Source organism: Arachis hypogaea, chromosome 16 (genome assembly GCF_003086295.3).
Source record: "Arachis hypogaea cultivar Tifrunner chromosome 16, arahy.Tifrunner.gnm2.J5K5, whole genome shotgun sequence".
Taxonomy (NCBI): domain Eukaryota; kingdom Viridiplantae; phylum Streptophyta; class Magnoliopsida; order Fabales; family Fabaceae; genus Arachis; species Arachis hypogaea.
Window position 1 is genome coordinate 128,896,497 of NC_092051.1, and position 13,210 is coordinate 128,909,706.

The following is a 13,210-nucleotide window of genomic DNA, read 5'->3' on the forward strand; positions in this document are numbered from 1 at the left end:
GTTGGGGATTTGTGGATCTTGGGATTGGGATAAGCTAGCTACTCCGCTCTCTACAAAGGCTAAGCATATTATTAGCAACCTTAGTTTTCTTTTTCAGACAGGGGAGGACGTTGGGTGAAGATGGTGGCCAATAGCAACAAAAAAGTAGTGCTAGAGAGGGTTATAGATGGCTTGCAAGGAGGGAATTCAATTGGAGTGATTGTTCTAATTGGCGGTAGCTATGACAACTTAATCTTCCTGAGAAGATAAAATTCATTATCTGGCTCAAGTTACATAATGCTCTCCCTACTGAGGTTCTCCGTTTCAAGCGTCAGCTGTAAACTCAGACATCTATCAAAGATTCAATAAGACTCCATAAATTATGGAACATTAGGGCAAAACACTATAATAAGTCAAGGAGAACGAAATTTTACACAAATCAGCCAAATAGAAAACTAATTCATGAATCCAGCAATGCATAATACTATATAGTTTGAATCAGTATGTTTTGAACTAGAATTACATGTAATCTGAATCAATGTGATTCGAATTACTCACACACGCAGACACACTATAATTCCAATCAACCTGATTCAAATTACATCCACGGTAATTCGAATCAGGTTGATTCGAATTACACTCACACACGCTGCACATAGTAATTTGAATTGGCCAGATTCGAATTACTCATGATTTAATTCTGCTCATTCTTTTATTAAAAAATTAATAATTGATTAAAAAATTAATAATTTAAAAATTAAAAAAATATATATTTTATTTCATGCATTAAAAAAAACTAACAAAATATTTAATTATGAGACTTCTTTAAAATATTAATGAGTTATCAATTCAAATTTCATACAATACTCTTTTGCCCATTTTTAATAGCTCATGAATATTTTTTTTAATAAATTTATTTAAATTATACCACAAAAAAATATTTTATTCTATACAAAATAATTTTAAAAAATAGTTTAAAAAATGTTAGGAGTACTATAAAAATTTGTAATGTCCTAATGACTTAGGATATTAAAGAAATACTCTACATAGTCAATAATAATTTAAAAATTAAAATAAATATAGTTATAACCAGTATTTACCTAAATTACTAGAATATTACAAACTTTTAAAATTGTACTCCTAACATTTTTATAGTACTCCTAACATAGTTATAACCATAGTCAATAATAATTTAAAAATTAAAATAAATATAGTTATAACCAGAATTTACCTAAATTACTAGAATATTACAAACTTTTATAGTACTCCTAACATTTTTAAAGCTATTTTTTTAAAATTATTTTGCATAGAATAAAGGGCATTTTAAGCCATTTTCTATGCAAAACAATTTTAAAAAAATGACTTAGAAAATGTGTTTTTAAAAAAATGACTTAGAAAATGTTAGGAGTACTATAAAAGTTTGTAATATTCTAGTAATTTAGGTAAATACTGGTTATAACTATATTTTTTTAATTTCTAAATTATTATTGACTATGTAGAGTATTTCTTTAATGTCCTACGTCATTAGGACATTACAAATTTTTATAGTATTCCTAACATCTTTTAAGCCATTTTTTTAAATTATTTTGTATAGAATAAAATATTTTTTTGTTGTATAATTTAAATAAATTTATTAAAAAAAATTTCATGAGCTATTAAAAATGGACAAAAGAGTATTGTATGAAATTCGAATTGATAGCTCATTAATATTTTAAAAAAGTCTCGTAATTAAATATTTTGTTAGCTTTTTTTTTAATGCATGAAATAAAATATATATTTTTTAATTTTTAAATTATTAATTTTTTAATAAAAGAATTTGCAGAATTAAATAATGAGTAATTCGAATCTGGCCAATTCGAATTACTATGAGTAACGTGTGTGAGTGTCATTCGAATTACTGTGGGTGTAATTCGAATCAGGTTGATTCGAATTATAGTGTGTCTGCCTATGTGAGTAATTCGAATCACATTCATTCGAATTACATGTAATTCTAGTTCGAAACATACTGATTCAAACTATATAATAATGTGCATTGATATATTCATGAACCAGTTTTCTATTTGACTTATTTGTGTAAAATTTCGTTCTCCTTAACTTATTATAGTGTTTTACCCGGAACATTATTTGAGGGACTATGCGAAATCTATATCTATTTAGTGGATGTTGGATCATTCTTTAGTTGATTCGATTGGTGGAAGGTCTCTTGAGTCTTGGCTTCGAAGGTCTTGCCTGACAATGAAGCAATATTTGGTGCGAGACTGTGGCGGGTGTAGAAAAATAGGTGCAATGACATTTTTAATGCTGAGAGTAGATTATAAGGTGGTTACGAATGCTAAGATCATGGCTAACATTATAGGTTTGCGGCTAAGAAGCCTTCTCTGTTTCAATGTTTTAATCATTGAATGAATCGGGAGCCCTCATTAGGTAATGGTTTTAAAATTTACTGTGATGTTAGCCCGTTTTTTTATTTGAATATGGCTGATTTTAGTTGTATAATTAGAGACTTTAATGGTGGCTAGGTTATGGATTGTTCGGATAACATTTTTCTCTGGTCTATTTTTAGATGAGTTATTCGCTGTGGAGATGTTTTGTTTTAGTTTGGGACTGTGGCATTTGTTTTAGTTTGGGACTGTGGCATCAAAGATATTGTGTGTGAAACTGACTGCTTGGATATCTTGTATCTTCTGAATGATAGTGCTTATGGTGGCATATCTGAAATTTTTGATCTAGTTGCAAAGATTAAGGAACTTCTGGCCAGACAATGGGTTGTTTATTTTGAGTGGGTTGATTGCGAGACGAATAAAGTTGCGGATTGGTTGGCGCGTTATGAGATTTTGGACAATCAGAAACACATTATTTAAAATTCTCCAAGCGAAGATCTTCAACAAATTATTTACTCCGATACAGTTTTGCTAATTTGCTTTGTTTTCTTGTTTGTTTAGACAACCCCCTAAAAAAAACTTGTGAAAAAAAGAAGACTACAAATTAGGCCATTGTTGTTACAATATTGTTACAATACTACTTTTACCCTTCTCTCTCTCTCTTATATATAGACACACACTTTGCGCGATCCCTTTAGTTAGTTACCTCATTAAGAAAATTATAATTAATAATTCAACTTTGCTTATTCGACCTAATCACTTTCCATCATTATGTAAGTATGAAAGCAACGTACAAAAGGGCAAGATTCATGGAAGTGCAAGGAACAAAAAGGCAAGCCTACTGCGTCTTGCATCAACCCAAGGTTTAAAGAAGGATCACATGGAGAGAATATAATTTAAACAGCCTAACTATATAAGTGCAAGAAATAAGAATAAAATACAAATAAAATCAATTATAAGAGTCAGATATCAATATGAGCCACTAAATATTACAAGGTACAATTACAAAATCGAATCATCAGGTTCGTATACCTTTCTATATCATACAATATATATATACACAAACACACTTAATAGTCCTTTTAATTAATTATTTCGTGAAGAAAATTGTAACTAATATATAATTCAATTTTGCTTAGAGCATTATAAAACAATTCTTCGGCTTAAACAGATTCAATAATTATAAAACAGTTTTTTGGCCTAAACAATGTCAAGTGTAACTATGTATATGAAGGGGAGTACAAAAGGACAAGACTCATAGAAGGTGCAGAGAGCAAAAAAAAACAGTTCGTTGCGCAAGCATTCTGGGTGCGCAAGGTTCAAACAAAGATCATATCCAAAAGGTATAATATAAGCTGTCTAGCCTGATAAGGGCGAAAAGTAAAAATAAAAATAAAATCAATTATAAGAGTAAAATATCAATATGAGCCACTAAATATTACAAATTACAATTACAAAATCGAATCCTCTGATCCGTATGCCTCTCTCTATCATACAACAAAATGTGCTAATGGATATGTAGCTTCACATTATTTTCATGAAGCACCATGCAGGACAAACCAATTTCGTCCTCCCAAGAATTTTGAAGAAAACAATGCTATTATATGAATGAATTTAGACAATTGTCCTAATAATCAATTGTGTACTTTATTCTTGTCATCATTATCATTGTCTTCATTGCAAAACAATTCCAACACTTGCAAAAGTCAGCCATGTCAATAATAGTAATATCTTCAAATGAAGCAGATGCACGAGTAGAGTTCTTCACTCCAAATCCAAACCCTTTTTCATAGACTCATAGACCAAGTAAGTGATACTTGCCGATGGCACCACTTTGAGTAGGTTAGGGAATATTCCTTTGTAGAATCCCCTAAACCCTTCATGTTTCATGGTTTTCCTGAATACATCACCCATTCCACTATAAGTACTTTGAGCCTGCATTCTGAAATTAACAGCTATGTCAGTATATAATTTCCATACAGAGCCAAGGTGATTTAATTTAATTATTAAATATTCAAGTAACAATTTAAGACGGTTTACAGCGAAAGATCACCTTGTTCTGATGACCTGCAACGGGTAAACACATGACGCTCCAAGGGCTCCTGATATAGTACCACATCCCAATTGCACAAGAGGACCAGGTTCTGCAGAAAATAGCAGATTTTCAATAAACAACTGGAGGGCACATCAGGAATAGGGCATAACAAATGAACTAGTTAATTAATTTCTCTACCTCCTTCATGAAGAATATACTTCTTGGACATATCCTTCAAGGTCTCATATGCAGCAAGATCTATACCAGCGTACGGGATAATCCCCAGAAGTGAAGGAACCAGTCCCCTATAAAATGCACGTGGTCCTTCTTGAACCCATATATCTCTGGACAGAGTTCCAAGACTAGGAATCTTTCCACCTTCACAAGCATGGGTTTGTAGTCGTGTTTTAACAAGATCCATGGGATATATTGCAGTTTGAGCAACAGCGCCTGCTATACCACCAGCTAGCAGCCGGCCCATAGTTCCAACATCTGACTTTACCTCTTCTCCTCTAGCATTTACAATGGCAGTCTTCAGCATCTCATAGGTATAAAATCTAATGGCACTCTCAGGGGCAACCTTAAGAACGTTTAAGCCATTGCCTCGAAAAAATCCTAAGAAACCACCTTCTTTCCATATATCTTTTACAGCTGGCATTATACGGGCTCGTGTTGTCTGGACTTGCAATACAACCTTTAGGCGATCAAGGGGGGCTGTTGCTGTGCGTGATGCAGCACCAGCTACTCCTCCTGCAATCAAATACCTACTTGCATGAATGTGCTTACTAATGCCTGCAGGTATAACAGTTTGTTCCCCAATATCAACCATGCATATCCTCTCCAAATAATGGTAAATGTTCTCCATAGTTGCTTCATGAGGGTAAAGCAGCAGAAAATCCCGCCATTCTTCAAATGTTATAACCCCATTGTTATCCTTATCTACACGCTCAACAAAACGAGCGAGCTCCTTATCATCAATCTGGATCCCTACAATAGAGAGACTAGTGTGGCTTATAGAATGAAACAGTCAACAAAAAATCACTAAATCAAGAAATACTAAAACACATAAACAAGACTAAACCAAATAAACTAGAGACCTGCTAGCCAGCTTCAACATTTGCAATAAAGATAGAAATCAAACAGCTTATAGGGTGCAATTTGCCAATCAAACACTGAAGGCAGGTAAAAATAAAATTGCTAACACTCTGTAATGTGTCAATCAAATGACATGCAGAGGTGGTACTTTGATATTTTGACATCAGAGTATGTTACTGTAATTAGTCACGGGCTGGTTTAATATAATAGAACCAAGAAACAGGTAAACCACTTAGTCAAAAGGAGCTGTTTGTGCTCTTGGCACCAAAAACCATCATTAGGTGGTGTTAACAAAACAATCAATGCAGCCTCACGAGGGCCTGGTTACTGAACTTCAGGAAACACAAACACCAGTATCAACTTTATTAACTATTTTAACCAGTGAACTTAAATTTTACTGCCCTAGATGTTGTGCATAATTCTTTCTCAATCTATTCATCCTGGAATAATCAAAACCAGTAAAAGTGAAGCACTCAACACAACTAAGTAATTGGACATCAATTTGCAACTCAAAATAACACATAAACACTAAAAAACAAGAAATCCTTGTTAACCATAAAACAGACCATATTCCTCTCGTGTTCTTCCAGATTTTTTCATTAGAGTGATATTATATGAACATCTAAGCTGTTCACATGGAGTTAACTCAAAATGAACAGAGAATGGTAGTTTGGATGCTCAAAAAAAAATTTCCTTATAAGATGAGAATGAGTTTAAAAGAATGTCAGCAGATACACTATGAACAAACCATACCTTACTTTCTATAACATAAAACTGTGACGCAGTTTTAACCAGATTCAGACAGTCTTATTGGTGTTGCTATACATGAATGGATGAAAAGTTCCATGCTTGGTAAAATTTAGTACACTGTACATCTAACACTTAGGCTGCGTTTGTTTTTCGAGACTAGGACTGAAACTGGGGATTGGGATTGAGTATTGTGTTTGGGTTAGTATTGTGTTTGGTAAGTAACCCTGGAACTAAAATTTCATAGTACGGTTAGTACCGCCAACAGGATACTTGAATTTCTAGGACGAAGACTGAAACTTTAATAATATTTCTTTTCAAAATACTCTCATTTAACTTTTCAAATTCTAAATCTACCCCTCAATCTCCATATTTATCTTAAACTAAACATGATACTAGGACATAACTTAGCCTTGTACATTTAACATTTCTCTGTCTCCCAGTCTCAGACTCTCTTTCAATCCAGCCTATAAAACCAATTGTAAGTTCATAACTACTCCCTCCGTCCAACAATATAAGTCACTTCATATTCAAATTTTGTCTAAATCTAAGTCACTTGAGTAGTTTAAGAATGTCTTAATATCTTTTTCCCCCCTTTATCCCTATTCATTAATTTATATTGAATAATCGTTCTACAAAGAATATTTTAATATCTTTTTGCTCACCAATATCCCTATTCAATAATTAGTAATTCAAATATACTATCTTCACAAAAAAAAAAAATCACCAAATCAACTACGGTATTTGTATATAAATACATGTGTTGTTTAACTCATTTTCAGTGTGTATTTTGTATTTCATGGAGTACAAATGGCTGATTTAGTGGCTGTAAACGTAGTTTTTAATAATTATATATGCACTAGCATTTAAGCTAAGAGAATGTTACCGTCAATATAATCTAAAGTGTAAACACTTCAAATATTGTTGAAGTTAACATCAATGTTAAATCCAAGTAAGATCATATATATGAGAAAGGATACAAAAATACGAAGCAAAAGAGAAGAATTACATGCCTGCTCTAACAAGTGCCTCCCAGAGCTCCTCAGGGAGAATGGATCCATTGTGCTCGACATCGATTGCCTGAAAAATGCGGTAGAGCTCAAGTTCCTTCTCATCCATGTACTTCTTGAACTCATCGTAGTCCACCCTCCCATCCTTGTTCTTGTCACAAGCGTTCAGAAGGTCCCTGGCGTACTTGTACTCCGAAGGAATCTGAAGCGCCGAAAGCCCTGCCTCGATGTGTGCGTATTCCAGGTAACCGCAATTCTCCTTGTCGAAGAACCCGAACATCTCGCAAATACGACTCTCACGTGCCTCCTTTGTTTCCTGTGACGCCAGCAGCACGTGATCCATCGTCACTGGAGGGTTGCTACTGCTCCGCTTCGACGCTCGCGGCGGTGGTGGTGCTGCTGCTGCTGCCCCCTCGCCCTCGCTCTTCTTCTTCGGCTTCAACCCCATCGATGCAAGAGAAGTTACCATAACCAGAAAATTGGAAGACAAAAAATTGTTAGTTACGCTAACGGAATTCGATTCCCCCAATGTGAGTGTAGTGTAGTGTGTTAAAGGAGCAACTTGGCCATTATTGAATTGGCGATGATTAAAATAGTAGCGTTAGGGATCGAATAAAAGAGGAACACGGGTTGGGGAGCAGCATATTCTTCCGCTTTCTGCGAATTGGGGAAATCGGTTTTTTTCCCCCCTTAAAAAAGGAGCGGGGTGGGAATTGGGGAATTCAACGAAACGCGGAAAACGACGACTGGGAACGATGATTGCGTAAACGACGGGAGGTGGAAAGAATTGAACAGCCTTGAATACTTTTCTTCTCTTTTTTTTTTTTCCCGCTCTGAGGGCTTTATGATTCGATGGGAAGGGTGGCGCCGCCGTAGAGGGAGGGAGTGATTATTACCGGCGGTGATGGTAAGATGCGTCTCCGGCGATTCCGGATGTGTTGAAGAACGTGCCAGTCGTCATCGCAGAAAAGAGGATTTTGATTCTGGCGTATAGTTAAAAGAATATTTAATAACATAAAAAATGCAAATAAAATAAAATAATATAAGAACGTGATCGTAGTGAATCCAACAGTGTGAGACGCAGAAAAGTTTGGAGTTTGGAATTTTCTTTTTTATTTTATTTTAATTAGTGTTTGTGACGTGTGAGCTGTGAGATTTTATTTTTGGAAGCTATTTATTATGCAATTTTCCATTTTTCCTAGTGTTAAGTGTATAGCAAACCGCAATCTCTTTTTTTTTTTTTTATTTAAACCGCTTACCATGAATGAATTATTGAATTCAGTTATTTAGAGAAGAAAAATTCATAAGAACATAATTGAAAATTTAAATTTTAAAATATGACCAAAAAGTAGTCATTATTGTTCAAGAGAACGCGTGGTTGGCGTGCTTCTACTCTGGCAACCTTATGCACAAAAACCTACTAATTGTTTGAAAAATAAAATAATTAAAAACTGTATAATAATATATAATATAGACATCATGTTAAACGTGGGAGTAACCAAACCCACAACCACCAGTTCAGTTACATCGATAGGACATAGGAGTTAATAACTTGAGCACAATACACACGCTTCATATACATAGAGGGAGATAAGAAAATAAAAACTAAGTAATAGGAGTTTTAATAACTTGAGCACAATACATACGCTTCATAAGAAATTAAAAAGTGAGTAATAGCAGTGAATATTCAGTTTTGTAATTGATGCTTGAGCTTCTCCAGAGCTGCCATAGCTGCCATTTGCTTCAGTTGTCTCTCCTCATTCAGTCTCCTTGCGGATTCAGCTTCCTCAGCTCTGCCCTTCAATTTTGTGTCAGCTTCCAGCCTCCTTCTCTTTAAGTCACCAAGACGAGACTCGATCGTCGCGCTCTCCAGCTCACAAGATTTCAGTTGGTTCTGCTTCTCGTGGAGCTCGGCCTTCATACGCAAGACTTCTTCGCGAAGCATTTTCCCTTTCCAGTTACATGCTTTGAGCATTGCCTCGGTCTCCACAGTTTCTTCCTGGATCTGTGCAAGCTTCGTTTTCTCCTCTTCGATAATTCGATTGGATTCGTCCAGAGTGAGGCGATTCTCCATGGACTTGTCGATTTCTGCTATGGCTGAAACATTATTGATGTAGTCACAAACATGGTCAGAAAAGAGCTTATAGTCAGCAGAAAGAACAAGCTCCTGCAATATCTTAAAACAGCCATCCACCGCTACTCTAATAGAGTCATGATCATGAATATCCAGGTCCTCGAGTTCTGTGAGAAACTCACGAAGCATATATGACACCATTTTCTTTCTTCTTTCGGCCTCCGACATTAGCTTCCGTTTGGTGCCTTGTGTCACTGTTAGCATAGCACTAACACCTCCAGGAACCTCAGTTTGCATAACATCATCTCCGGAAATCTGACCCAAAACCGTAGTATCGCTACCTCTTGAAGAAAGTTGTGCATCTTCATTAAGGCTAGTGATGGTAGACTGATTGCATTCAGGAGGACTATCGCCGGCAGTTGGGTGTTCAGAATCAGAGATCTCATCATAGGATGTGAAAGTGCCTTCAAAGAAGAGACACAATCAACAAATAAAATTTAGACAATAACAGGAATTTTGGATCATGCAACAAATAAAGGGCTGAGTTTAGGGGAATTTTTGAATTCCAGGCTCCGTGGGGAATGTAAAAAAATTCAGCTGTCCTAACCAACCCATTGAAAAACACCCTTCATTTAAATTAGATCAAGACTCGAGAAGTTCACACGACATCCCTAATGAAAATTTTTAAGAGGTGCTCATCTACTACAGCGAAAGTTAATCTTTGTGATCAAGACAAATGGTGTTGATTACTTGTAGCTTGAGGTGACATTTAATTTTGTTGAAGAAAAAGAAAGGCATAAAAGCAAGTCTCAAGTCTTTCCAATTACTATTCTACAATCACCATGACTTTGATTTAAAGGATTTGGAGTTTGTAAAGAATCAAGTAAGATAAACAAATCAAATGATCCCCTTGGTCTGAGAAAAGCAGCAGCAAGATTATTCCTAAAAATGTGAATGTGCCTTTCACCTGTTGGTGGTGCATTATCACCAATAGCATCATTGAAACTGTTGTTGCCGAAAAGATTTTGTGGGCAAGTTAGCCCTGTTGCAAATCTTGACCGGAATGACTCCGCTTCCTTGTCAAAGTCATCCCAGTTCACATCTTCTGCATCAAGATCATCATCAATAACCTCAAATTTGTTTAAACCAACTTGTCTTGGAGGCGTTGCCTTTGGTGATGTATCGTCACCCAGTGGAACCTCAGGTATGGCGTTCAAGGAGGGAGCCTCGGAAATGTCCATGGCTGTCATGCTTTCTGGATAATCGACAAGTAATTCACCACTCCCACTCAAGCCCCTAATTCGCTGCTTACCACGCAGTTCATCCTCTGTCACAATGAATCCACAGTTTCCATGTCCCTGTTTGAATCAATCAGATATTACAATAAATAAAATTATGGTTACAAAGAAACAATATTCTAGGGAAATCCATGTCCAAGATTTTTTTATAAAAGAACTTCATTAAGATGGTTAGAAAAACAATACAAGGAGAAGGAAGATACAGCCAACAAGATCAAAAGTAGAGCAAGCATCACTTTCAAATCCCTCATCATGAAAACGATATAGATAAATAAAATATGAGCTACCTTTTTTGTATACTACAGATCATAACATGCCTCTACCACCCTATCCTTCCCACTTCCAAATTTTTCTCGAGAACAAAATGAATATTGCAAACTGTAATAGTGTTGTATATGCCTAGAATATGTCAACATCATGCATTTATAAGTACCAAAATGAATATTACAAACTACAAAACAGCATTTAAGTCTTCATGTTTTCTAAAAGAAGTAAAAAAGAGGTCATCATCACAAATGACATAAATCAAGGGCAAAGCTATTAAAAAATAACTCCAAACCAAAAATGAAGCAACAGAAGATCATGCATGCATACCGGTTGAACAGGACAAATAAAACGGAACTTTCTATCAGCATTGGGGTCCCTCTCTTTTGCACAAACCCCTGCACCGCACTCACAAACAGGGTACTTATACGGCGGAGGATCAAAGTATTCTTCATCCCTAGGTGGTTCATTACAGAATCCAATAAACCCTTTACACTGTTTCCCCTAAACTCCAAAAACAACAAAGCTTAGTTAAATCACAAAGAAAAGGAACAAATTTGAAGGGGTTGGAAGCATACCTCTTTGATTGGGCAAACATAGAACATCTTTCCGAAGTTCTTAGTAGACTTTGAAGTCTTCACCAAGCAGAATCCGTACCCACAGCGGCAATATATCTTATCGGGGATCGGAGAGGAACCGTTACTGTGAAGAGCAAGAGGACATTGTCTGTACCAGTGACCTTTCTTGCCACAGTTGAAGCACGTTGAGTAATCTCGTGTTCTTGAACCCTGTTCTTGGGTGGGTCGAGATGGGTTTTCAGGAGTATATGGAACAAATTGAGGTCGGGTTGTGGGTTTTGATGGTGTGTTAGAGAGAGGCATGGCCATTTTAGTTTCTGCTTCACACATTCTTCTTCTTCTTGACTGAATTTATTAAAGGGAAAGAGGGAAATTGATGAGAGTTTAGGAGAGCGGGTGATGTAGTAAAATCACAGTGGGGTGAGAGAGTGTTAACTGTTAAGAGTCTGAGAGATTGATTACCTTCTGCAAAAGCCAAAGGCCAAAGCTGAAGGGTTAGTGTTTTCTTTTCACTGTAGTGATGATGTGAGTGGTGAGGGTACGGTTTATTCGACATGGAAATGTGACGTTTGAAAACCAATTGCTTTTATTACTTAGCTGAGAAGGGAGAGAGAGAATGAGAAGGAGGAGAAAACCAATTTCTTCGTTGTGCCTTGATAAAATAAGCGCAGAGAGAATTTAAAAAAACTTGAATCAGATGCCTTCAAAGTATTGAAAGTTCCAATTCTGATTAAAAAAATTAATTTTGATGAACATCAATGAAAAATAGTTTCATATAGAAAAAAACATTTAAACGGTCCTATCTCAAAAGATAATTGCTGTAACCAGGATAAATAATAATGGATGTTCATTTCTAGACAATTCATTTTTTTTTTAATGTTGAAAGGCACAAATTCTTAGGATGAAATAAAATAAACGAGGGTTAAACAACAAACTTTATATACCTGTTCATTCTTGTTCGGATCGAGATGTTCGATTTGGGATGATCGACGACAAACCAACTGACCTCTTCAGGTCAGAAATATCCGACTTCTTCTTTAAGAACTCGGCCAAATCATCAGGAAAGCCCAATAAGGGCCCAAACAGAGGAACACGACCCCAATCTAAAGACAACCCAAGCCTATAGAGATAAAGGTGGTTTCCTTGAAGATAAGATGACTTCACTCAAAGATAAAATAAGATAAGATAATTATCTTATCTCCAAAGAAGTCACTCCTTGATGATCGGATTTTCTATCGGTAAAGAAATTCACAAATATAATCGCGTTGTAAGTATAATTTCTAAACCAACAGAGAATCCTTTCGTACAAAAGTTTGGTTGTTACAAGTAACAAAACCCAATAAAATTTATAACCGAAGTATTTAAACCTCGAGTCGTCTTCTCAAGAAATTACAGGGAAGTATGATTTATTATTGGTTATGGAAAATTGGATATTTTTGGGTTTTTCAAATAAGGAATAAGTAATTTAAATGACGAGAAAAATAAATTAATAACAATAAAATCTCTTGGCAAGGTATAAGAAATTGAAGTCATATCCTAGTTATCCTTATTAGGTGTGATGATAATTGGATTCTGCTCCCACTTTAATTAACCCTTGCTAAACAAAAAAAAGTCAAGTGGATTAATTAATTTGATCCTCAAGTCCTAGTCAACTCTTATGGGAAGACTAGAGTTATTGGAGTACAAATTAACCAGCAAAGAATTTCAATTTCAATCAACAGCTGAGTTTGATAACTCAAGTATTACTAA

General features: G+C 35.4%; 2 protein-coding genes across 4 annotated transcripts; both read right to left on the reverse strand.

The window, feature by feature from the left end:
* Nucleotides 1-3,741: 3,741 nt before the first annotated feature.
* LOC112754965 (calcium-dependent mitochondrial ATP-magnesium/phosphate carrier protein 3) lies at nucleotides 3,742-8,546 on the reverse strand. 2 transcript variants are annotated; one of them, XM_025802804.3, is made up of 4 exons: nucleotides 7,251-8,546; nucleotides 4,594-5,382; nucleotides 4,414-4,504; nucleotides 3,742-4,302 (listed from the first exon to the last, which is right to left on the reverse strand). In XM_025802804.3, exons 1-4 carry the CDS (start codon nucleotides 7,714-7,716, stop codon nucleotides 4,125-4,127), a joined length of 1,524 nt encoding a protein of 507 aa, XP_025658589.1. In that variant the 5' UTR covers nucleotides 7,717-8,546; the 3' UTR covers nucleotides 3,742-4,124. The 2 variants fall into 2 exon arrangements, with proteins under 2 accessions (XP_025658589.1, XP_072077297.1); XM_072221196.1 differs by having other exon boundaries at nucleotides 3,742-4,295; nucleotides 7,251-8,390.
* A 160-nt stretch (nucleotides 8,547-8,706) lies between these two features.
* Nucleotides 8,707-12,261, reverse strand: LOC112754966 (uncharacterized). 2 transcript variants are annotated; one of them, XM_025802805.3, is made up of 4 exons: nucleotides 11,462-12,261; nucleotides 11,214-11,387; nucleotides 10,289-10,679; nucleotides 8,707-9,785 (listed from the first exon to the last, which is right to left on the reverse strand). In XM_025802805.3, the coding sequence occupies exons 1-4, from the start codon at nucleotides 11,789-11,791 to the stop codon at nucleotides 8,935-8,937; spliced, it is 1,746 nt and encodes a 581-aa protein (XP_025658590.1). In that variant the 5' UTR covers nucleotides 11,792-12,261; the 3' UTR covers nucleotides 8,707-8,934. The 2 variants fall into 2 exon arrangements, with proteins under 2 accessions (XP_025658590.1, XP_025658592.1); XM_025802807.3 differs by lacking the exon at nucleotides 11,214-11,387.
* Between the last annotated feature and the right edge of the window lie 949 nt (nucleotides 12,262-13,210).